This window comes from Wolffia australiana, chromosome 2 (assembly GCF_029677425.1).
Source record: "Wolffia australiana isolate 7733 chromosome 2, ASM2967742v1".
Taxonomy (NCBI): Eukaryota; Viridiplantae; Streptophyta; class Magnoliopsida; order Alismatales; family Araceae; genus Wolffia; species Wolffia australiana.
In genome coordinates this window covers 11,488,389-11,515,480 of record NC_135836.1, presented here as the reverse complement: position 1 = coordinate 11,515,480, position 27,092 = coordinate 11,488,389, and the positions used below count along the sequence as shown (strand labels likewise).

Sequence of the window (27,092 nt, the reverse complement as noted above, 5' to 3'; positions counted from 1 at the left end):
GAGTTCGATGCCGGGCGTCCTGTCGGGGCCATTAACATCCCATACATGTTCAAAGTCGGCGCAGGTTCGTATTCTCTTCTAATTCTTTGTCGATGAACCTTCGAATTTGAGTTTCTTCGGGGAGAATTAACTTCACAATCTTACTTCTAACTGTCGTTTTATATACTATTGTTCTTCTGCTATCTTATTCAGCTGCAGTATAATGGATTGGTATAAATGGATTTTTTCGAATATTAAACGACCCACCGTAATATCGTCACTCTGAAATCGGATGCAGGAATGTCAAAAAATCCCAAGTTCTTGGAGGAAGTCTCATCTGCGTTCGGGAAGGATGATGAGATAATCGTGGTGCGTGCTCGTGAATTCTCCAATTAAATTGTCTTGGAATATATACTTTTTGGCTCCTAAATTGATTAAGCGTGTCTTTATTGCAGGGATGCCAGAGCGGAAAGAGATCTCTCATGGCTGCCACGGATCTTGCATCGGCTGTAAATTCCTGATCCCGAAAAATGTTGAACCTCGTTGTTCTTAGTTTTCATGAAAACTACTAAAGTGATTGATAAATTATCTTTCTTGAAACTTTTTGATATTTGAACTTGCGTTGGAGCCCTGATATCTTAAATCATTCGATAAATTTATTACGACAAAATCAACTCTGAAGTGGAATGGTGTACTAATCGTTGTGATGTCCAGATGAAAATAAATAAAATCTCAGCATCGATAAAGGTCACTTACATTGTAATGTTTTAGTTCTTACTTCACATTTTTTTCAGTGGATGCCCGATTTTATAAAAATATGCCCACAGAAATACTTCGTTGGTTTTGATTTACTCTCAAACAAGATAGTTTATAACTATTTGGATCAGATGATCTGAGATTTAATGATGGTCTTCTTCTGCTTCCAGGGATTTACTGGTGTCACAGATGTTGCAGGAGGATACTCTTCCTGGGTACAGAATGAGCTGCCATCAACCTCGTAAATATGTGTAATGTAGGGTCCTTGAGCATCTTTTTGTTTATGGTGATACTTTCTTGGAATCGATAATTGATAAATTAAGTGATTATTCCCCATGAATGCTTGATTTAATTCAAATCCAAGAAGAAGGGATAGAATCTCATGGAGTGTAATCTCCGTACAAAATATGAGCAAGATGGATAGTAGCAGTTATACATTTTTCTATAAACCATAGTTTTTTGTTTAGTTGGTAATTTGAAAAGTTCCAAGAGAGTTGTAATTCATTTGTTAGTGCAGACTCAGTTCATTGGTATAGTTTTACCTGAAGAACTGTTAGGACAATTTTATAGATGTGCTCTTGAGCCAAAAATTGCATCTTATGGGCCATAGATTTATGTACATATTGTACATGGCATAAACCTCACCAACTTTGCAGCGACTACACCACACATTTCCTGATTACCTCGACAGTTATTTACTCACAAATTAAGAAGTTGTGACATCCACATTGAACTTAAGGGTAGCCTCTAGTCTGCCTTATAGAGTTGAATAAATAATTGAAAACTACAGAAACCAAGGTATTATAATATGCAATAAACAAAAGGTATACCTTGCTTATATGTTAAGCTCAGGCAGCTCAAATACATTTTGGTAGACTAGGCTCATATGACTATAAAGTGTGCTGCTGAAGCTCTCAGATCAATATTTTGGAAGAATATAGGGGATGTTGACTTTGTACTCAATCAAATATGTACAATTTTATTTTAAAACCTTAGAGGAAAGTGAAATAGATCCCAGTATTGAAGTAAAAGAACCTGATAGGTATTACTTTAAGTTCAATCCTCTAGAACGAGCATTTGAGATTTTAAAGGTAAATAATTTATATTACAAGAAACCAGGTCATGCAAAGAGACTAAACAATTTATGTGCTTTGTTTGCTATCAATCAGCATAGTGAAAATTTTGAGCTCAGGTCATTGGAATTCATTAAACTGCTAGTATGACTATAAATTGAGTTGCTGAAGCTCTCATATCAATATTTTGGAAGCATATAGGTGAGGTGGACCTTGTACCCAATTAAATTTGTATAATTTTATTTTAAACCTCAAAGTAATGTGAAATAGATCCAGTATTGAAGAAAAATAATCTGACATGTATTACTTCAAAGTTCAATTCCTTAGAACAAGCACTTGAGATTTTCAAAGTAACTCATTTATATTTCAAGAAACCAGGTCATGCAAAGAGAATAAAGAATCTACGTGCCTCATTTGCTATCAGTTAGTATAATGTAAATTTTGAGCTCAGGTCGTTGGAATTCATTGAACTGCTAATGTTTTTGGAGTTGAATTCATTGCTCAAAATCACTTCATTTAATACATGTAGTTCACGATAGAACCTGGTTTCTAGTAACCTTAAATTTATGATCCTAATTATTGATGGAAATATATGTGGCCGGCAAGTCAATTACACATTCCACATCTTGTTCCATATTCATTAAAAGAACATATTCATTATAATACATGTGTGATGCTTATAATGAAGTCCATGAATACATGATCTGACATAGTGAATTATGATGAGATCGTAATACGGATATCACTAATCATTATGCATGTGTTCTAAATATTCTTATTTGAAGGATACTCTAGAAGGACATCAAAGTATCCGGATAGAATAGCACTATCTAGCCATACTCATATGATGAGTATACCCAATCCCATAACCATTAGTGTGGAGACACTAAGGATAGATAGTGGGTGTTCTTTAGTGGAAAGAGTTCACTAAATTGATCTGTACGAACCCCTCTATGGTATTATACTGAACTGTCAATCAAGTAGATTCACATCACAGTTGTCTAAGTGGTCCTTAAACTTGAGATACCAAAGATGTCTTGAAGACGGACGATTGTACTTTGATTATGACCAACGAGTCTCTAATCATGGGATTCTAAACGGTCTTAGTTCGGGTACATCAAGAAGTTCATGGAGACGATTGAGGGGTCAAGATGGGATCATCCACCCTCAGTATAAAAGGTGACAGCTCAAGGAAGATGATGCGATGAAACCTTTGGCCAAGGTAGTGAAATATCAGAGAAGTGTTATCTGATGATTTTTGAATGCATAAGTACTAACTCGGATAACCGATTAGGGTTTGACAGTTGACCATACCTTAAGTCATCCAAGGAGCGTCAAGTGGACAAGGGATTATACGCGCACGGTAATCAATGACAAACAGGTTCCATGAGTGAGTCGATACACATTCCTTTGTATATTCTAGAGCACGAGGTGTAGCTTGGCCCTCCACGTGGTGGAGACTCAACTTGTCGATTAGGTTAAATTTATCTGACGTTAATTAACCTATATGTTAATATAGTTAATTAATTTGGAAGGCCAATAAAGATTATTGGGCCGCTCTATTCGTTAACTAGACTAATACATGGGCCTATAGGATCAGAGGCAAATGGACTTTTGGACGTCGGAAGATATACTTAAGTTTTGGGGGTTTTATGAAAAACGCCCACTTAGTATAAATAGGGAAAGGCCCTGGATGAAATTCACCCAGTCCAGAATTGTTCAGGGGCCTTTCCCCTTCTTCTCCCTTCTCCCCACACCCCCTCTCCATCCCCGATGTGATCGGGACGATGTAACGATGACGATGGAGATTGAACAGGGCTCGTCAACGAGAAGGAGGAGATTCGACGTGTCGAGGATCGCGTGGATATGCCCAGAGGCTTCACACACTTGAGTAGCTCGATTCATCTCACTCTGGGATCCAAGAAATCAAGGATGCAATCCGTGCAAAGGTAATTTGTTTCATAATTTTAATGATGTCCTTATGATTCTGTTATGTGTCTTCCACTGCGTGGAATCGTTTCCATTTCTTCATCCAGATCTAGGCCTTTAGAACCCAACAATTATGTTGACGTTGAGTTTTTTTAATTTCAAGGTAAAGTATCTTGGTAAAAATATCCTTTTGTTGGATCTCATTGCAATCTGAGAAAATTAGATCATCAAAATTGGGAGGAATATAATGCAAATTTATAGTCAGCTTTTAAAAACATGTATGAATGATAATATATGATCATGAATATTACCAAGTCGGAATAAACACGTCAAGAGGCTAATCCATCTTTCAAGGTCATTAACAGAATAAGAGTGTTGAGCTTTGTGTCAATCATCATCCCACACAGATTCATGACGCAGAAGGAAGACAATACTTAGTAGAACAATAAACAAACAACAAACACTCAATGATTGCATCTCCTTCAAAAACTATAATGTGATCATTCAGTTCTTTCCACGAGTCGTTTGAAGAAGCACACGTGCTCCTTCTCTAGATGTATTAAAGAAATTCTCAGCATGGAAAATCTCTGCAATTTCTTATTGACCAACATCAAAAAATAACCATTCCAGTCACACAAAGAAAGAAAGCACTCGAGGAGGATAGAGAAGGATGTTTTAAGGAGAAACTTGTACTTGTGCATCTAATTTTGGACTGTTCTTCTTTGATGTCACATGAACCTTGTGTTTGACGCTCTAGGCTCGGGTACTAATCTAGTTAATGATTACATTATCTAAATCATTATAAACCCTTCTTGTCAAGTCTCAACCCTTAATTTGGCATCCTAGGTGGAATGACACATTGGGACATCATATGAACACTCCTTTCTAGATATTTTTATGAATTTGACCAATAAATTCATTTTACCATTTTCTTAGAATCTGAATCATTGTTGGAATATAGTGTAGGCCATCCCAATAATCTTCCTAGACTTGTTCTATTGCTTGAGTTCATTTTTTTGGAATCCCAAGATTTGGTATCATGTTTTAGGGTAAATGTATTTTGATTTGGTATATCTCAAGTAAAATGCCTAAGTACACATTTTGATTAATATTCAAGGTAGATTTGTGTCAAGTCAACCTTCAATCAACAGATTTTACATAATATTATGTGTTGAGATATATCTGCAAGTAGACACAACTTCATATGTATTGATAGATACAACTAAATAATGCATTCAATAAATTCTAGAATGACTATCTTCAGACATGCACATATAGATAACATTTTACATTCCATCAAGTACTTGAATGATCTGATATCAATTGGCAAGTACAAGGTGATAGTCAATGGTGAATTATGTATCTTATATATTTGCTTCCAAATTAATTGAGTACTTTGTTGAGCTTACATGCATAAAAATAAACTCAATTATTTGTAATATTAAAAATAAAATGCTGTCCAATATATACCACAATTTTTCAAGAATATTTAAACATTAATTTTTAGAGAAGTATAAGTTATCAAATTTCTATCATAATGTTTTTAAAATGAATGACATAATCATAATTAGATAGTTCAAAACTTATTTCTTCCTACATACTTATTTAAGGTTTTTTCACAAAAACCATTAAAATAAATATTGTCTTCCAACATACTTTTAGTCTTATGCGTATGACCCTCTGGGACCATATATCATTCTAGTTAATAACTTTAAGGCATAATAATATTTATTTAAATTAATTATATCAACATATAGATTCATTAATAGACGATTAATTTAACCCAATAGATAAGTTAAGTTTCTCGCCATGGGGTGCCCAGCTACACCTCGTGGTCTAGAAGATATAGAGTAGTCTTTTAACTCTCTTATGGAACCTTGTTTGTCATCAGTTACTGTAAATGTATTATCCTTTGTCCGGGTGATACTTCCATATGACTTAGGGCATGGTTAATCGTCAAACCCTAATACATCGTTTGGTAAGTACTAATGTGTAATGGGGATCATTAGAGTTCATCTTCTCCAATATCCTCACTACCCTGGCCAGGGATATAGATGCATCGTCTTCCTTGAGTCTATCTCCTCTTACACCGAGGGCAGATGATGATGTCTTGACCACACAATCATTTCCTTGGTATTATAACCATATCTGAGCTAAAACTTGTTCTAAACCCATAGTTATAGACTCATAGGATGTGGTTAAAATATAGCCATCCATTCACAAGATGTACCTGGTGTCTCATGTCAATGGATCACTTATAAAATTGTGACATAAATCAACTTTATTGATGTTTAGCTATAATACCATTCAGAGATTCATACACATTAATGCAATGAGCCCTTCCTCCAAAGAGCACCCACTATTTGACCTTAGTGACACCACACTAATAGCCACAAGATTGATTGTAGTTATTGTATAAGTAGGATCAGATAGTATTATTCCATCAAGATAATCTGATGTCCATCTCAACTATCCATAGAATATGAATATGTATAATACATGTTTTAATACTATTGATCACTGTATTATGATCTCATCATAATTCACTAAGTCATTGCACATATTCATGGAATTCAATATACGCATCACACTAGAATAATAATGAAGGTAATATTTTATTCGATGAACTTAAATAAAGCATGGTGATGTGATTTGGCTTGACAGCCTCATAATATCCATCGCTAAACCCAGCTCATGTTCACTATTGGTCGGTGAACAATCCAACACTTGGTGAAATCTGTTTCATAATTATAGAAAGCTCCAACATTAAATGATCAAAAATCAAAGTCTCTATGAACACTTGGCTGCCACAAGCCAGTTATCCATGTTGTAACTTTTCTGCCACCTTAAGCTTCAAATTCAAAGCTCTTAAGGATAGATAAGCAACATTTTGCCGTTTGTATTCATACTGGAAATAAGAATCAAACAAACTTTTAACCTTTTGTTCAACATGAGATTTATGATCTTGTTGGGTGATGTAAGGCAAATTGGGGTGTTAATTTTTAAATGTCATTGTAAATTTAATTTGCATACTATCCGATAAATTTAATAAAATATATAAACTTACTCAAATGTATAGTTAGAGTAAGGTCGTCTCCACAGAGACTGGCCTATAGGGATGTTTTCAAAAATTGAGTTGTTAGTTAATAAGATATAATAATATACTAAAGATAATGAATATAAGAAGAAATAAGAAACTAGTAGGTATAGGGAATATTAGTTTATTAAGATAACTATAGAAGAGAGATCATATATTATATGTATATATATATATATATATATATTATTGATACTAAGAAAATTAAAGAAGTTAGATACTAGATATTATAGTTAAAGATGGTATTATATAGTTAGTGAAGAAGTATAGAGTACTTACTAAGAGTAATTAGTAATAAGAGGGAAGAAGAAGTAGAATTACTTATATAGATATTAATTAAGAGAGATAGGGAGAGAATAATTAATTATCTGATTATGATATGATTAAGTAGGAGTTTAGTTAAGTGTAGAGAGATATCGAGTAAAGGGGTAATAATAGTAGTGAAGAAGTATTTACATAACTATAAGATAGACTATGATTATAGAATACTACTTATATAGTTAAGATATTTATTATAGTATTAATATAGGTAGTTTTAGATGTTTTTATATGATTTATATGCTTTATATGATTAATATTTTTTATATGTTTTTTAGATAATTTATTTAATGAAATAGGGTGATTTAGTCGAACACCTGAGAGGTGTTCAACCAAATACCCAAAAGGAGATTTAAATGTACGGGAGACGTGTATTATTTAATTAATAGTAAGTTTTTTATGTATTTTATACTGATCTAAATCCCATATCGTAAAATATAAAAAATGATAGCACTATAAATTCTCCAAGATCCATTATCGAATTAAAATAACATACCTCTCATGCGCGCACGCGGACTCCACTTCCATGGGCCTCTATTTGGGCCTTAGTTGGGGCACTCTGATGGCCTGTCTATGTGGCCGGCTGGGTTTGCCTGCCGGGTGCCGCCTCTTGCCGGCTGTGGGCAGGCTTGAGCGCCCTGCACACTCGCCTGCCTGTGGCTGTCTTGGGCGCTGATGCACCTAGTCGGCTCCTAGCTGGCCCAATAAGTCTAATTTTTCTATAGATATTCTTTTTTCATTTCTTTCTTCTTCAATAATTCTTTCTTTTATTTCTTTCTTAAATTTTACTTCTTCCCTGCAATAATATAGACTTATATAATATATAGAGAATTAAAACTTAACAATGTCTTAAATATTGGATTTTATTAAGAAATTCCTGAGTATGTTAAACATGTATAAAAATGACATTAAAATGCATTTTTTATCACTTACTCTATTTAGTGCATGAAATGCAATACTTCATAAAATTGAGGATAATGCACATAAAATGTTCCCAAAATGACTTTAAAATGTGTATGATTTCATGACACATTTTGGGTCTATCATTGGGCTCATTTTATGACACATACATTGTCCTTTAACTGATGTGCAACCCCAACCAAACTCACCTGACAATGTCTTGTCCCCAGAGCTAATACTTGTCCCGAGGTTATGGATCCATTTTGCCAAATTCCCTTGCCTAAATTCTTCCGTTGGCCAGAGGAAATTCTTTTGTGTTTTCATTCAATAAGAAGTTTTTTTCCTAATTTCTATAAAAGTCCATTTAGATTGGAAGAATATCATTTTTTCAGGATTTAAGCATTTACATGCAAAAGAAGACTATCCTTGAGGAATCTCATGGTCAACGTACTTCATAAGTTTGACTTATGGAGATTTTTAAGGTCAGCATACATCATATGAATAAAATTTTATTTCTGGCATCAATAAAAGATCGAAGAGTTCGTAATCATGTCATTTTACACTGACGTTAAGAGAATATCTCATTAAAAATTTGATAAAACTTATGTCATAGGATAATGTGAAGGAGTGAACCAGAAGGAAGAAAAAACCAATAAAGAAGGGAAGGTATATTTGAAGGGAGTTATAGTTCCTATATTTGTGTGCAAAATTACAGTTAGGTTGTGTCCAAAAATACATAGATTAAAACAAAATTTCAAGAAGATAGACTGCAGTTAGGTTCCAAGGGTTACAATCTTCATTGTACTATATATCACATAAATTAAAAGCTTTAATGATTGTATGGTCAGGATTGAACCTCATCTATAGTACGATGACCAAAAAAAGTTTACTTAATGACCTCTTAAATATCTACTTCTCCACTATATTGCTTTCTCAAGATGTGAATCTAGAATTTAAATTTCCCTCTGAAAATATTTTCCTGAACATCAATCAACACATTTTTCAGATATTGATAAATAATAATAAAAAATAAAATATACCCATTTTATTGTCAAAGATAAAGTATTTTAATACAATAGGAATGAATAATTGCCTAATATTATGTTACTGTAGTTCAGATTTCAACAAAATCATACGATATCTTTTGATTTGTGGAATTTTTATTCATTCAAATTTTATTGAAAAAAATAAAAATATAAATTAACTGATGGTTTTAATTATCAATTTCCTTATCAATTAATTTATTTTAAGAAAATTATCTCTCAAATGCAATAACTAGAACATGGTTTATAAAAAATTAAGACACAGATCATAACATGGGTATGAAAATAGATGACAAGCATATTAATAGGTTAATATGACCTTATTTACATGTTTATTTGGATTAAATTGATTATATATGTCAGTTTTCAAGCCTAAAATAATTAAATTTATTTTTAGAATGATATTTTTATTTTATGAAATTTTAATTATTTTTATTGATTTGTCTGACGTCAAATTCTGAGAGGACATAATTTTTTGAGTCATGTCAAATTTTGAAAGAACATAATATTAAATTGTTTTGCATTCTATTAAATGAGGTATCATTTTTTCAATTAAATATATATATATATATTTATAATATTTTTTCATCCTTTTTTTTGGAATTATTTAATGGCTCATTGACTTTTCAAAGTCGGAGGAGAGAGAAAATCAAAGGGCTGACAATCACGATATCTGGTGATCCAGAAGTAGTTTCAGGCTGAAATTTTTAGCAGAATTTTTTGACGTTGAGTTCATGAATAGAATTTGAGTTTATCAAAAATCTGTAATAAACTATTAGATTTTACTAATTTTAATATTATAACTAATCTTATTCGAAAAGAGATAATAAAATAAAAATTATAGAAATGTTGGAAACTTTGGGACCAAATTTTTGGTTTTGATAACTCAAAATACGTTGTCATTTGGAGTCTCACATGAATGAAGGATTACACATATGGATTAGAGAGTTCAATAATTACTCTATGTTTTCCACAGAACAAGGTGTAGCTTGGTCCCCCAAGGAAGGAAATTTAACATATCAATTGGGTTAAATTGATCATTGATTAATAAGTTCAGTCAATAAGTGTTCTTTGGCCATTAAAGTTATTAACTAGAATGATACACAGACCTAGAGAGTCATACACATAAGATTAAATTACCTCAGTGGATATATTTAAAGTTATGAGGGCTTTTATCAAAACTACCTTAGATAAGTATAAATAGAGGGGATCCATTTTAGTTGCCCATGCTAGCCATACATGGTATCCCTTTATTCCCTTCTACACATTTCATTCACTCCATTGCATGCAACTTGATAGTGAGGAAATCAACCAGATCTTCGACAGTTCGAGATGAAGAAGAGGATATCCATCATCACATTTATTGAGTATATGCATCTAGAGATCAAACACATGAATGTCTTGAAGAGACACTCCAAAGGAGCAAGTAAAGGGTGAAAAAAGTTTCAAATAAGGTGATGTGATCACCATTTAAATTTAATTCTAATGATGATTAATTTACGTCATTTATGCTGGATTTCTATGCTTAAATGATCAATCAAGCCCTCAGAAAAATAAAACGAAGGTGTCTTTTGTGTCTCAGGTCTGATGACCGCTTACACAACTGTGACATGAATCATAATAAGTTAAGTATAATACTATTCATGATTTCATACATATATTTATAGTGAAATAATTCCCCAAATATCACACAATATCTTTTAATATATCTATAATAATCGCTAGAAGATTGGCATACTCATCATGTGACAACTAGATAGTGCTATTCTATTCGGATATTTTCATGCCCATTTTGTGTTTACTTTGAATATGAATATTTATAACATGTGTTTAAAGACAAGTGATCGTCATATTATGATGCCCTCATAATTTGGATAGTCATTACAACTATTCATGAATTATAATGAATATTGAACAAGACATGGAAAGTGTGATCTACTTTCAGGGAACATACAATTCCAACACCTATTTATTATGAGTTTGATGATAAGGTTGTTATGAAGAAACCTCTGGGGTATGAGAAGAGCTTTCTCTGGTGGATTTTTTTAGTTTAATCATCTATGGTCTTAAATAAAGTTCCCTACTTGGTTTGTGAAATCATTAGTATTCTAAATATCCTTTGGCTTCATTCCATGCATTATTGACCCCACCATTATGATGAAGACCTTTTCTTGAAGCATGATGATTCTTGTGGATTATGTGGATCAAAATATTGTGGGCACCACATTACTTGGGATTGAGTTTTCTTATCAACTAAGAAAATTAGGTCTCATTCAATGGTACTTTTCTCTTGATCTTATTTAGGAAATAAGAATTCTTTTTTTGAAACCAGCATTTTCACTTAAGGAAGCTTGATCCATATTTTGGGATGTTGATTCACCACTTGGAGAATGAAAACTACTATCACTGCTTTTCAGGAAAATGGATCTGCCTTCTTGTCTGTAATCTTGAAATTGTCTATATTGTCAGCCTTCTCAAGGAATTTATGGAAGAACCTCCTTAGGTCCATTTGGAGGGTGTACTATGAGTGGTGGTATATATCAAAGGAGCTCCATGAAAGGGGCTCATCCGCAAACATCATGGTCTGCTAGGCATCGAAGACTATTCAGATGATGGGTATGCTGGAGACAAAGATGATCAAAAGTTAAAAACTGGTTACTCCATCTATTTTGTTCAAAATATTGTCATCTGACTCTATAGCTCGCTTGAAAGCAAACAGTATCTTGCTCTACTGTAGAAGCTGAATGTCATGCTATGGCTAAGATAGCTTGTGAGATGACGTTGCTTCAATTACTTTTAGAGAATTTGGGTCTCACTTCAACACCTATGTCCATGAATTGTTACAACCATTTAGATATCTTCATCAATTGGAATCCGACATCTCACGAGTGGTCCAATTATATTAAGATTAAATTTCATTGCATACAGGACGCGATTCTACTCATTATCAGCTATTGAGAACTGATAATCACAAATAAACTACTAATTTTTATAGTATGTTCACGTATTTTATGTGTTTATTTTAATTTTAAGAATCATAAATGTATGTTATTGAGGCTTAAAAATATTTATGACATTTATGGAAGGAATTCCAAATTTTCTTGATTTTACGGAATTTTAACAGAATTTTGTGACATGAAGTTCAGAAATAAAATATCTCCTCCATCTTTAATAATCCTTGTTACTGATCCACCATCATCATGAAACCATTCTGATTACATTTAGAGTTGAGGGGAGACAAAGAGCAAAGGGACCATTAGAATGGGAACTTGAAGAGTTCTAGTCATAGTGAGCTAAGATCAAGGAATTCTCTTATTTATATTTAACAAAAGTTTTTCATAAAACCCCATAAACTTTGAGTACATCTTTTGACATTCAAAAACTATTTATGTACTACTACATTTTCATTGATCAGCCTAGTTGAAAACCCTCATTCCCAAAAACCTTGATTGGCCAACCTAACTAATTATCTATAGCTCCATATAGATTAATTAATCAATTATCAATCTAACCCAATCAATAGTTAAAGTTTTCAACATGTGGGATGCCAAGCTACTCCATGCGCTTTGATAAATCAGAAATTGGGTTAAAATATGTTGTATTAAGGCTCTGATTCTTGAAAAAATGTTTATAAAAATTCTCTTGATACATGATAAGTAAGGTTTGAATCATAGAGAACAGATACTGATAGAATAAATATTGGTTTAATATATTTTAGAATATTTTTAAAGGTATTTTTATGTTTTGGGATTTTTGGATACTTTACTGGAAGAAAGTTAAATAAAATGAGAAAACTTGGTTTAAATATTTAAGTAAGTAAAAAAATTATTTTTAAAATATATTCTAATAATTTTACACAGTTTCTGGGTATTTACATGTTTTTTAAAGCATAAAAGTAATTCAAATAAATTAAACACCATTAGGTAGCAGAATTTGACAGCATCTTGTGATGGAAAAAAATGATGTCACTTTTTCTAAACTTTTTTAGTGTAGTTTGTTGTGATAAAAAAATTTTCACGTAGGCTATTCACTGGAATTTTCACAAAGATAAAAAAATTAATCGAATATACAAGAGATCACACAAACCATGTTGTCACTTCCCCAATGGTGAAGTGATACTTTTTCTTAAGAATCTTGATCAAACTTGAACACTCTCTCCCACACTCTTGTAGAAAAATAATGGATGAAAAAAATATGATGCACTAGGCTTCCAATAACAAGTTGTGGGCAAAACTCCAGGATGGGATATATAGAGAAGGAAAAATAGTTAAAGTCAATGAGCCCAAACTTTCCCAGCCTTTAGATTTAATTGTCAAGGTTTTGGAAAGCTAGATTATACAGCTTTGATCTATATCCTTGATGGTTCAAATTCAAAAATATAATTTCTAAAACCGAATTTTTGGGGTAGTTCCATAATTCTTGTGTTTAGTTGACATGTCTCTTAAAAAGCCTTAAATGTGCTTAAAAATGGACTTGTTGTGTAATTGGCCTCTTTTATGATCTGGATTGAAAATGATATAAAATTTTGATTGACCCTTAAGAACTTGGTGAGGAAAAAAATAAAAAATAAAAGAATAGTATTTTTTTTCAAAAATCCAGATTCTCAAAATGAGGCACTGTGGAAAATGATAGAAAATTTATAGCTCCTACTTTATTAAAATAAATTGTTAAATGTAACCATAAAGCTGAATTTGTGGCATTCAATGTATGTAAGAGATGGCCACAAACCTTGTGGAAAAACTATTGGAAATATGCAAGAGATGGTTTGGTTTCATTTCCTTGGTTGAGGGTCTGGCTTGGGCTTCTCTTTTTCTCCCATTTGCATCCAAAACTCACCATTTTATTTGGCCAAGTCTTATCTTTCAAATAAAATTTGAATTTACGTTAAGGTGACTTCACTTTAAAGCAGCAAGTGAGATTAATTTAAAATTTAATAAAATAAATAAAAAATAAAAATAAAAAAATAAAATTTAACTGTTTCATCGTAACCTTAAATGGCAAATAATGCAAGTAAAAATCTAAAAATAGTGGCAAATTTTGGTTGTAAAATCACACTTCTATTAACTTATTTTGATGTTATTGTGTTCAAGGAGGTACAAAGAAGTATAATAAATCTCTGTTGGGACCTTACCTTCTTTTATCATTGTGTCCATATAGTCCCTAATCTACTTGATGGGACTAGGATGATTTTGGGTGAGGCCAACCATCAAATGCTAATGGGTCCTCTGAGTTAGAATAAATGTGCTGGAAATCATCTGAAAATTCTTCTATGATATTCCACTACCTTGGATAAGGACTTCTTTGCATCATTTTCCTTTAACAGTCTTCTCATATACCAAAAGCATGTGACCCCATCTTGAATGCTCAGGTACCTTCATGAACTTCTTCCTACATTCAAATTAATGTGGTTTGAAATTTTAATAATTAGGAACTTGTATCTCATAGTCAAAGCACAACTGTCCATCATCAAGACCTGTTTGGTGTTTCAAGTCTAAGGGACATTAACACAAAAATGATGTGAACCAATTGAAAATTTGTTATAACACCATTCAATTTTTCATATACATCAATTCAATGAAATCTTTTGCTCAAATGGTATGTACTTTGTGTCCATGGAGTCTCTACACTAATTACGACAGAATCAGCCATATTCATCATACAAGGGAGACTAGATACTGTTATTATGTATGTATATTTTAATGTTCTCCTTGAGTATCCTTTGAAGATGAATATTTGTAAAACATGTTTAAAGATGAGTGATCATAGTATTATGATATCATTATAATTTATCATGTTAGCATTTGAATTAACCAAATATTTATGCATTAGCTAGAAATTCCAACTTTTTCACATTATGGTTATTTTTCACTAACTTCATTGACTGCTATGAATTCAAGAAGTTTGATTACTGATGAGTATTTTATAGTTCCAAATGTGCAGAAATTTACATGAATTAGAAGATACAATTCTTAGGGAATTGGAGAATTTTTGGGAGCTTAACCATAATGATTGTCAAAATGGGCTGATATGATGAAATGGTGTTATGGGCTTTTAAAAGAGAAATCAGAGGGGCTAGCGCCACGACCTCACAAAATATAAAATCTGGAAATCACAAGTCAAAGCTCTCAACCAATGGAGAAAAAGAGGCAAAATGGCAAGAAAAGAGAATAGAAAATGCCCAAAGGGGTATTTTAGTCATTATTAAATGTATAAATAATATTTTTTACCTCATTTACCCTCATTCTGGACGTGCTCTATTAAGTGGCTGGCCAGAAGGACAAGGCATATTTCAGAATCCAGGTTGTTCAACCTGCGTAATGTAAGTTTGTTGAAGTTTTCATTCAATCTCATCTCTTGTTTGCATTCAAAATGCCTGATCCTGGAAAAATATAAGGATCCATACTTGAGAGAAAGCATTCAAGTCTCACCAGACTTGCCTTGAGGTTTTAGGAACCTAGATTTCAATTTTCACATCATCATCCATCCATTTACCCTTAAAATCCATCATTTTCTCACTCTAAACACTTATTTTCCCCACTTTCTCTGTCTAGAATCATTTCATTATCTCTATCGATCTTCATACATAACCCCATTTCATCCTCTAAAATTTTCATAAAAATTATCCTTCATTTTCACTTTTAAATCTCATCTCAAACCTCTTCTACACCCTCTCTTCATTTTCTCTCTCTGTCTCTTCGTTTCAGTCATTTCTCTCTCTAAACCCGTTTATTTCTCTATCTTAATCCATTCCTATCTCTCTCTATATCATCCTTCCTTATTCATTTTAAATTTCAAAATAATCACTTTTGAATTCCATCATTTTAGGCAAAAAATTGCATTGTGCAGGACTTAGTCAAATACGCTAAGTCCTGCCTTAATTGGGCTGATCTGATTGGGCTGACCCAATAGGGTGCCTTAATTGGGGTGGCCCAATAGGCAACCCTCATGTGCCAGGTCGGGCCTGCCGACCCGAAGGCCCACTGCCACTCAGTCGCCGCTCCGCCACTGCTTGTGGTCGCCGGAAAAGATATTTTCCTTATTTTCTGCATTTTAAAATCATAAAAAATCAGGAAAATAGGAACAATTAAGAAAAATTAGAAAAAATTATTTTATGCATTTAAAAATTCGAAAAAAAGTAAAAATCCCTTAAATTAATATAATCAATTTAAGTAATTTTAACATCTACAAAAATTCTTTAAAAATATCTAACTCTCATTTCTTAATATTTCTAGTGGTTTTTGGTGTTAATTAAATTCCAGTACATTAAAAAAGCATTTTTTTTCTATTTCTAGTGTTAATTAAAATTATAAAAAATAATTTTAAATGGTTTTAGTATTTTTCTTTGTATTTCTGCTTCAATTTAGATCATAGGAAATTATATAATTTGACTAAAAATCCATTAAGATCTCAGAAATTATATTTCTCACCTTTAAACTCCTTTTCATCATTCCAAGCTTGAGAAAATTTCTGAAATTAAATTTATGCCCCTCTGTGGATCGACCCCTTACTTGCCCTATATTAATTATAGAGTATTTAAGTAGAAATTTTTTCATAAATATTGTTGGTTAAGTCTGAATCAAAATAACGACATAAAACCCCTAAATTTGGACTTATCAACATCACACATGAATAATAATGGATACATATTTATTTTTCAATAAACTTAAATATGACATGGCAATTTGATTGGTTTATGGACCAAATATATTTTCACCATCATCTGCACACCACATGTAACTTCCTCTGACCAATTGTCAAGCATATTGATCAAGAGCCTTACTAGAGTATCTTATGATGCCTTATGCACCAATCTGGGAAGGTATCATTGATTTAGTCCCACTTTAGGGAGAGTGTCTGAACATACTCCTAAGCCAAAAAACTGCTATGTCTCTCTATCCTTTGATATTAACTTACAACTCTTATTCTTTCTTCTTCAATCTGAATTGAGGTTTTTCCTGATCTTTGCCAACGTAAGGGAATGTGTAGAGTGGCAGTCCTTAAGAGAGTCTCCATTTGAGGTCTTGGTCAGTGAGAAAGAACTCAACCTATACTATGGATCCCTGTAAGGCAAAAGCTGGTGGGTAATAACTCAAAGCGTAACTAAAATTTTGTACATATTATATATTTTCCTTATTCCTTGGGCGAAGATATTAATGCCCTTGCCTATTTTGGAGCCTTATGAGCATGAGAATTTGATAAAGCGAGTACCTAAGACATAATTTTGTGTAATATGAAACTAAAGTGCACAAATGCAGATAGGATGGGTTTTTGGTCCCAAGACAAAAATATCCCATACAAGCCCTTGGATGATGGATATGACGCTATCTTTTAGGTACTCAAATTCTATGAATTTTATATAAAGAATAATTCATGGTTCAGTTAAGCATAACCAGAGATGGATGAAAATTTCTACCAAAACATCCTAATTATCTCATTCTGGAACATGTCAGGGTGATACAAGCTCAGATGGAATGAAAAATGTTAGGAATGGATGAGGATGATCTCATCCTGAACCGTCATAATATTCAGTCTTTGGTGGCGTGGACGCCAACGCATCGACACCGGACGCACCGCCACCGTCACCGAAGTCAACGTCTCCACAACGGACACACCGCCACAGTCAACCGAAGTCAACACCCCCCCCCTTGGACACGCCGCAACCGTCATCGAACAAATTCAACATACCGGCGTTACGCACGTCTCCTCGCACGCACGCTCCTTCGCGCATCATGACACGTCGCCAACGGCAGATAACAACTGCTCCTTGGCGTGAAACGAAGCACACCCTCGTCTTTAATTTCTCGTCTTTAATTTTTCGTCATTAAGTTGTGTTTTCTCTTTCCTCCAAGGCCTATATGTATAGGCCATTGTTTCAAGAAACAGTTAGGCAGTCATAATTCAAGAATCGAGTTTTTGTTTAACTCTTCTTGGAGGACTGCCCAAGCCTCCCTATCCCTTCTTCAACCCTACCACCGCCGCCTCCGCCGCCGCCACTGCCGCCACCGCCTCGTGTCGCTGGTCGCCGTCCTTCTCCTCCTCTCCATTCCTCCCCTTCCTCCCCTTCCCTCTTCTCTCTCTTTCTCTCCCCTTCTTATCCCTCCCAAGGCAGCCGCCCAGGGCTGCCACCCAAGGCCGCCGCCCAAGGCAGCCACCCCAGGCCGCCCAAGGCTGCCGCCCAAGGCAGCCACCCCAGACCGCCCAGGTCTGCCGCCCAAGGCAGCCACCCCAGGCCGCCCAAGGCAGCCACCCCAGGCCGCCCAGGGCAGTCTGCCCTAGGCCGCCCAAGGCCGCCGCCCAGGGATGCCGCCCAAGGCAGCCGCCTAGGCCACCCAGGGCTGCCGCCCAAGGCAGCCACCCCAGGCCGCCCAGGGCAGCCCGCCCTAGGCCGCCCAAGGCAGCCACCCCAGACCGCCCAAGGCAGCCGCCCAGGCCATCCAAGGCTGCCGCCCAAGGCAGCCACCCCAGGCCGCCTAGGGCAGCCCGCCCTAGGCCGCCCAAGGCAGCCACTTCAGATGGCCTTGGACGGTGCCCGCGCCCGCTTTCTCCGTCTGTGCCTGTTCGCCAGTCTCGCTCTCCGTCAGGGCCGTACAACGACCGGAATGCCCAGTCTTCTCGTCTAGTGGGCCGCTCAACGCCCGGATTTGCCCAGACTTGTCTCGATCAGAATTCCCCGCAACCTCTTCACGCACTACGGTGCGAAGGTACGCCTGAACTCTTTGATGTCGAAGTGTTCTCCGTCCAGTATTCCTCGAGAGTCTCCACCGCCATCAGATTTGTTTTGATTTGGATTCCTATAATTCTCTTCGAGAGTTTCTATCGTGACTTGAATTCGGGTATTATTTTGGTGCTTCGGCGTTGTCGCAGTGGGTGAAGACAATACTCCCGTCCTCGACGAGAGTATTGTATTGCATCGGTTTTAAACTCCGAATTCGACCATGTGGATTTCTGTGGTCTGTTTTATCCCTCCCTCACCCAATCGATCCTTTGCCTTCCATCCGTCCTTATCATTTTCTCCGTCCCTCCAGTCGTCCATTTTCCTAGTCGTCCTACATCAGTCTTGGATGTCGGTTCACCTTATCTGAAACCTGAATTAATCATTGATTCTATCCTTATCATATGTATCCACTTCGCACCTATGGCATTCTTATGTAGATTATCTGAAAATACCTAATTCATCCCACCTTATTTAACTATAAAGTATTTCATGAATATTAGCTAAATTTTACTAGGTGTTAAAACTTTTATAACAAATAAAAGGTAAATTTTGACCATATTCAAAGTCCAAATGTAAAGTCTAATGCCAACAAATTTAACATATACAGAAAAAAGTTATGTCCAGAATCGTAAAACTGTTAAAACTCCAACAGAAACAGTACAAATCGGGAGATGCAAGGGTAGAGAACTCAAAACAGAAGATATCGACTCTGTAATCAAGATCCAATCACCAATCTTGTAAGAGAAAATATATTGACTGCAGATCCCAATTAACAGGGAAGGATCGAACGAACAAGGTCTATTGACACTAGTAAGACAAAAGAACAAATTCTCGACAGATAGGGTATAGGAATACCTCTCCTGTCCAGATCTTGGTAGATGCCTGCCGGATTGGTCGTCTGCAACTCCACACGGAGGAGGATCTCCTTCCACACATGGGACGAGCAACGCAACCACTTCTTGATAATGCCATAGAAGGACACCCCTCTATATATAGAGGTCTTCCTGTGCTTTACTCAAAAACTCCCACGTGCCGCATCAGTTCGCATGTGCTGAATTTGCCTTGCGCCTCTTCTTGCTTTGGTAAGTCTTCAGCAGAGACTTATCAAAAACTCAATGCATAACAGCCAGTTTGGCATTTTCACAATACACTTCCCCAGTTAGCCTAATGTATTGATATGGTTAATTATAGTGAGATGGTACTATAAACATTGAGACAAATTAACTTTATAACAGAACTGTGGGAATTGGGATATCTATCTTAACTGTCTATTATGAATTAGATAATATTCTGACATAAGGTATCGATTCACTACGTACCACTAAGATGATTTAAGTAGATCAGCAAGAACGTATTCTGTGATATTAATAAGAGAAAAAGTCTGTTCCACGGTGGATCTAAACTCCAAATATGATGTAGAAGTCGAATTAAACTCACTTACATGCACAAGAAGGTAAGAAGGAAACAGGGGAAGCTGATCGGCACATAGCCCAGCCCAGTCACGCACGGTCTCGCTCGGTACCTCCGCCATGTGCGTCCTTCGTGTTCATCATATCGCCAGCTGCGTACGAAGCCCAGAGCCTCTCCATGTCAGCTGGAATCAGCCGCCGACCGAGCTTCTCTGCCGCCTCGCTGCGGCGACCGCCATCCTTGGGCAGCGGCCCCGGGCTGCCGACGATCGGTGTCGAATGCAGGGTTTCCTGAGCTGACAAAGAGCTAGGCAATATCTTCTTCTGAACGGGGAAAGCCCCCAGGTTGACTCTCAGTGCTGCCTCCGCCGTCACTGTCACTGAACACCTCTTCGTGATGTTGTCGGCATGGAATACGTCGTCGATTCTGGCGACAATGTTGAAAGCTAGGCTCTCTAGGACCCTAGAGTAGCTCTCCAGGATAGCCTGACCCACGTCCTGAAGAGAAGTCAAAGTCAGTCAACGGTCAACTAGGAGTCAACATGGGAAAGGTCAACCACTGACCTTGTTGTACTGGATCTTGTTCATGTCGAGCAGGGTCTGGGGGAGGGCGGGTTGGCGGAGCTTGAGCCGGTGGAGAAGGGCCTCGGCCCGCTCGACAAGGCTCTGGTTCTTGTCGGCGCCGGCAAGGCCCATAATGATCTTGCCGGCCCACGTTGAGGACTTTTTGGGCCTGTTGCATTCCTTGTGGGTCCATATATGGATGGCCGTCTCTATCCGGTTTGCGACCTCCAAGGCGTGGAGCTCGGAAGAGAGGTCCAGTGTGTCCAGGACACAATCCGGGGAGAACTCTTCTGCTGTCATGTGTCGGTACATGGTCTCGCCCAAGCATGATTTGACCGTCTGCCAGGTCAAGTGAAAGAAAAAAAAACTGAATTTCTATAACGAGACAATAATGTGTGGCACTTCCAGCGAAAGCTTCTTAACATCTAAAAAACAATTTCCACAAAATGTGCCACTCCTAAGTTTCTCAAAATTCCAAGAAAAATAAAATTCTTAGAAGCAGCAGACCCATCAACCAGTGCCATTTATACATTTCTGAAATTCCCAAGTAAAATAAAATTCTTTGAAGAAGTTTTAGCATAAAAGCGACGAAAAAACTATAAGTTTAGAGATTGATAAATGCATCAAGGGCATCTAGGCTTGGCAAGGTTTACCTTGGGCAAAGTTTCCAAGTAAACTTCAGGGATATCCATTTCAGCGAGCACCCCACTGTTGATCGCCATGGCCGCCTTGAGTATCTGATTAGCGCAGTCTCGACGCTGCTGCAGCCTCTTCCTGGACTCCTCTGTAAGCCCAGTGGGAGGAACTCTAGGGCAAGGAAGCCACCACTTCTCTTCCTGCCTTGGAGAAGGCCTTTCAGTACTTGCATTATCATTATCATCAGCTACTGAGATCTCTCTTTCCACATAGCTGAAGTCTTTCTCTCTAAAACTGTCAAGTATAGTGAGAAGCATAGCGTCAAGCTTCCTTAATGCCGGAAGATTCATACACAGGTCAGAGCGTGGACAAGGGACCATCACTTCGAAGGATCCCCCTCCTGGAAACTCCTGCAACGAAGGAACAAGCTCCACAATGTAATCACACACGCTTAAAAGCCAGCTCATTTCCCTCTCCCACATTTCCCTCTTCTGGGTCGCCATGGGTTCTAATCTCCATTGCTCTCCGAACACAGTCGCTGCATCGATTTCAAGAAAACCAGAGAATCAAGGAAAAAAAAAATGATTCAATTCAATTGATCCCGGTATTTGACAGAGTACCCACCAGATAGATTGGTTATGGCATTCGAGATTGCAAGCGCTGTGCAGACTCCCTTCCCACTCCCGGACATGTCCTCCCCGAGTAGAAGTTTAGCGAATCTCTCTCTCATCATCTCCACCTCTGCAAAGAAGAAGAAGACGAAGGTAAAAAAAAAAACTAATTTTCAGCAAATTCTAAGGCAGGAAAGAGCAATTGGCATGGGAAAAATCTTCAATCGTAAGCGGTAAGGTAATACCAGACAGATCGATTTCCCTAGTTTCAGGTTTCGCCTCCCAATTGAGCAATTTTCCGCCATCGATCCTCTGCTCTAAACTTGGGGCTGATTTTTTAAATGCCGGCGACGATGGCGCGGAATCTGAAGGCCCGACGGAGCTCTCGCATTCGCTGACGTCGGAGCTGCCGCACTGGTCGCTATGATGATCGATCGCTTCAACCTCGGACCCACTACCCATTGTAGAGCTTCCCCTCGAAAGAGAAAGAAAACCCTAGACGACCCACGTCAGCTCGTGATAGTTGAAGGAAGAAGACGAAGAGAAAGGGCTAGGCAATGGCGTCGACATGGAGCTTCAGGTGCGTTGTCTGCTCGGCGGAGACGTCTCCGCCTCTCTGCTAGCGCTCTCCACAGGAACCAGACAAAAGCTGGCCGATCCGATCCGATCCGAAGAGAGATAATGTAGCTTTTGCGAGTGGAATGAAGGGTGAAGCATGTACAGAAGACAAAGAAGCAACAACGCAGAGAAACTCTCCCCCCCTTTGGCTCCCTCTTTATCTCTCTATCTCTCTCTATATCTCTTCATATCGTTCTAGGTTTCTCTCTCTCTCTAGCTCTCTCTCTATCCCTCTATATATCTCTTCATAGCGTTCTAGGTTTCTCTCTTTAGCTCTTTCTCTATCTCTCTCTCCTTTTATCTCTCTATATCACTTTTTACCTCTCTCTTGCTCCCTCTTTATCTCTCTATCTCTCTCTCTTGCTCACTCTTTATCTCTCTATCTCTCTCTTACTCACTCTTTATCTCTCTATCTCTCTCTTGCTCACTCTTTATCTCTCTAACTCTTTCTTGGTCGCTCTTTATCTCTCTAACTCTTTCTTGGTCGCTCTTTATCTCTCTATCTCTCTCTTGCTCACTCTTTATCTCTCTATCTCTCTATCTCTCTCTTGCTAACTCTTTATCTATCTCTCTTTCTTGCCCGCTCTTTGTCTCTCTATCTCTCACAATCTCTCTCTATCTCACATTTTTATCTCTCTATCTCTAATTTAGCTATCTCTATCTCAACCTATCTCTCTCTAGCTCTCTCAAGCTCAATCTATCTATCTCTTGCAAAATCAATCTCTCTCTAGCTCAACCTATACATTTCTAGCTAAATCTTTCTCTCCAGCTCAATCTATCTCTCTCTAGCTCAATCTATCTTTCTCTTGCTCAATCTTTGTAGCTCTAGCTAAATCTATCTCTCTATATCTCTATGTCTCTCCAGATCTCTCTTTCTCTCTCTATCTCAATCTTTCCCTCTCTAGATTTCTCTATCTCTAGCTCACTCTCTCTCTAGCTGACTCTTTCTATCTGTAGCTCAGTCTATCTCTCTCTAGCTATATCTCGCTCTAGCTATCTCTTGGTCTCACTTGGTATCGGTAAGGTGCAACAGTAGCTGCAAGTGACGATGAAAGCCAGTGACGTAGTTTCCTTCTTTCTTTTTCCTCTTTTTACTCGTCAGAAGACTTGGAAAAGGCGGTCAACTTACCTCCCCCAACCGTCACCGCCCTATCCTGATTTCTCTTTTTCGTCTCGATCTCAACAATACGACAAACGAGCCCCTAATATTCCATTTTTTTAAATGCCGCGCGCGATGATTTACACGTGTAGAGATCTCAGCCGTCAATCGAGATGCCGTCGCCGATGAAAATGCAAATTTCCCGCCCCTTGAAACCAGAACGATTTGATGTGACTTGCCAGCGCGGGATTTCAAATCCAACGGTCCAGATGCGTTCCCGACGGATCAGCCACGTGGTGGTCGCAACCTACCTTAGACGGCTGCCAGGTAACGGCGTCAACAAGGCATCATCCCCATTGGTCGGCGTGCTGACCTGTCAATCTAACGTCGGTTAACCCCGAAAAATATTAATGGACCATTTTAACCTTTGCCCACTTCCGAAGGTGGGCTTGTTTTGGCCCAGAATGATGGACCCCACATGTTATCTCAAGTGGTACCCCACGTGGACTTTGGTTGCACGATGGATGACGGATGACGTAATATGACCAATAAAGGAAGAAGACTGGAATAGTGGGGACTAGGCTTTGCCTGTCCCGATACCAGTACCGGAAAGTCAATTTTCCAGTATCCGTTCATTCCGATATCTGTCTTGATGTCGGCATCCGTCTCCGTCTCAGGGGGGAGGATGACGACATCAGATATCGGTCGTGGATACTGGTTTTCGATATCCACACCGAAAGTATATTTAAAAATAATGTTAATTGATAATTATTCAGCGATAAGTCAATTTATCGTGGGCCAAAGAGTTAGGAGAGAACTTTTTAAGAGGTAAGTCATCACATTTAATATTTCCAGCTATGTATTTTTATTTTTTTCCATATGGGATAACTGGATTCGGGTTTGGTGTTAAATCCGAATCCCTTTATCCCATACGGAAGAATATAGAAATTTTTGCTTATATTTATTGCACGCTGTGATAATATATTAAATAATAACTAAATATAAGGGCCAATGAATATAGCGAATACGGGTTATAATATAATTTTACCGTTTAATCGGATTCATTTAATATATACAAAGAAAGATTTCTAAATTCTTCCATGTGGGATAACGGGATTCTGAGTTTACATTCAACTTCGAATCTGTTATCCCATATCAAAGAAAATAAAAATTTTAAACTCTATATATTAACTGAGGTTCAAATAAAATAAAACCATTTGATCTGGATACCGGTTCTGATATCCGGATATTGAAAACCGATATCCGGCATCCGGTATCCATCTCCGACATCCGGATACAGGAAAACTGATATCCGGTATCCAATACCCTGTTCGTCTTCAACCCCCCCCCCCCATATCCGATACCGGATACCGATATCCGTCTAACCTCCTATAGACGGATATCGACTGATATCCGATATCCGACATCCAGCCCTGTCCCATTTTTTTGCAGATATCGGATATCGGTTGTCCGATACCAGATATCGGACGGTTATCGGTTGGGCATTTGCTAGTGGGGACAAATAAAAAAGGATCTATAAATTTTTCTAGAGGTTGAGACAATTTGGAGAGAGAGAGATTAGAGGGTGCATACTACATAGTTTACATTTTATCTTAAATATAAGTCACCGATGACAGAATGGTGATGATGAGAAAAATGACAGATGGCCATTCAGTCTTGTCCCATCTGTCCGCAAACTTGGTGCATTCAACGAGAGGAAAAAAGTTCAGGAATGAATGACAGGACTGCCATTATAGTGCAGGGACGCGGAGGGGATAGTTATTTCATCCATAAATGAAAATTCGTCAAACCCAGGAGGTGAGATGAATGACAGGACGTAGAATCATCCGCTGGTCTTTGAACGAGACAACATTTTGCCATGGGACGCGAAACAACCATCCCATCCGAGGGCCCTGGACAGCAGACAAAACAGTTTCTTCATCTTGTGGGAGTTGAGCAGGAGCCAAGAGGGAAAGCTGAGTAGGAGACAATAGGGAGCCGAGCAAGATCTGAGAGCCAAAGAGGGAAAACCGAGCAAGAGCTGAGACAAAAAGCCAAAACGGCATGACCTTTTTTTCCATCCCAGATAGATGAAGAGATAAGAAGGTCTCGGATGGGGCAGGAAGTGGATGAAAATATTTGGGAGGAGACGGGACCATGGAGGAGATGCTTTGGACAAACCTCTAAAAATTAGGATGTGGAATGAGACGACTTTCGTCCAGACCTATGTCCCCCTCACGGACGATTGTGCACTATAAGTGTCTCTAGTCATTAGTCCAATCAATTCTGCCACTAGTCATCCATTAAATTCATTCGTGTGCAAACTAGGTGCATTCAACAAGATGAGAAAGTTCATGGACAAATGGCAGTAATGTCATCATAATGCATGGACGCAGATGGGATGGTTATTTTGTCTAGAATTAAAAAAACTCCCGTCCAGGAGTACAGCCAAATGACGGGACGTAGAATTGGCTGCCAGTCTCTGGATGGGACAATATTTTGCTGCAGGGCAAAAACAACCGTGCCATTTGGGGGCCATGGATGGCAGACGGACAGTTTTTTCATCTCGTGGGAGTCAAGCAGGAGCCAAGAGGCAGTCATCTGTTCAATCCCGTCATCCTATCTGTTCCGTCATTAGGTACTGGAGGGTTTACTCCATGCCAATGAAACTGCAGAATCTGGGAAGGATACAAACTACAATGCAGGATCGTCCAAGACTGGAACGAAGGACATGACAGGATGAAGATCGTCTCATCCTACTCCCTAATTCTTAGAGGTTTGTCCGAATCCTCCTGTCCAGAGTTCGTCCCATCCCAAATATTATCGTCCTACCCTATCAGAAACTGTCCAGTCTAAGACATTCTTGTTCCGTCCGGCACGAAGTAGTGAGTACCTTGGTCGTGCATCAGCATTAAGGCACTCAAAATTTGACTCCAACAGGATGCAGAAATATTCTCATCAGCCTTCCCGTCTGCCCTCAGTGCACTATAGTTATAGTGCAGGAACGCGAACGAGACGGTTTTTTTGTCCCAGGATGAAAAAATCCTCCCGTCCAGGAGGTTGGACGAAAATCGGGACGGAAATTCGTCCTGAGACATCCGAACGGGATAGTTTGTGTCCACTCAGACGAAAAAACCGTCTAGTCAGCATCCCTGCACTGACTCCAGACGTCAGACAGGACGATATTCATCTCGTCCCGTCCATCGTCCACGTCCCTGACAATCCGGAATTATAACTATAGAACCAACCTTACTAGATAATGAACACATCATCTCATCGCTCACACGTGCGGCGCCCCACGTGTACTCCACGGCCGGAGAACAGTGTATAAAGCGTATTCTCTGA

At 37.6% G+C, this 27,092-nt stretch overlaps 2 protein-coding genes across 2 annotated transcripts in view; one reads left to right on the top strand and one right to left on the bottom strand.

Moving 5' to 3' along the window:
* Positions 1–1,071, top strand: part of LOC144716834 (thiosulfate sulfurtransferase 16, chloroplastic-like) — a 2,212-nt gene extending 1,141 nt beyond the window's left edge. The window contains exons 4-7 of the mRNA XM_078592084.1: positions 1–64; positions 278–348; positions 435–488; positions 906–1,071. The exon at positions 1–64 is cut by the window's left edge and continues 10 nt beyond it. Coding sequence (XP_078448210.1) covers positions 1–64; positions 278–348; positions 435–488; positions 906–980 — 264 coding nt within the window. The 3' untranslated portion in view covers positions 981–1,071. The remainder of the gene's footprint in view (positions 65–277; positions 349–434; positions 489–905) is intronic.
* Positions 1,072–20,146: 19,075 nt separating this feature from the next.
* Positions 20,147–22,866, bottom strand: ROPGEF1 (rho guanyl-nucleotide exchange factor 1). Its single transcript, XM_078592083.1, has 5 exons — positions 22,276–22,866; positions 22,044–22,160; positions 21,437–21,957; positions 20,784–21,122; positions 20,147–20,717 (listed from the first exon to the last, which is right to left on the bottom strand). The coding sequence occupies exons 1-5, from the start codon at positions 22,490–22,492 to the stop codon at positions 20,310–20,312; spliced, it is 1,602 nt and encodes a 533-aa protein (XP_078448209.1). The 5' UTR covers positions 22,493–22,866; the 3' UTR covers positions 20,147–20,309.
* Between the last annotated feature and the right edge of the window lie 4,226 nt (positions 22,867–27,092).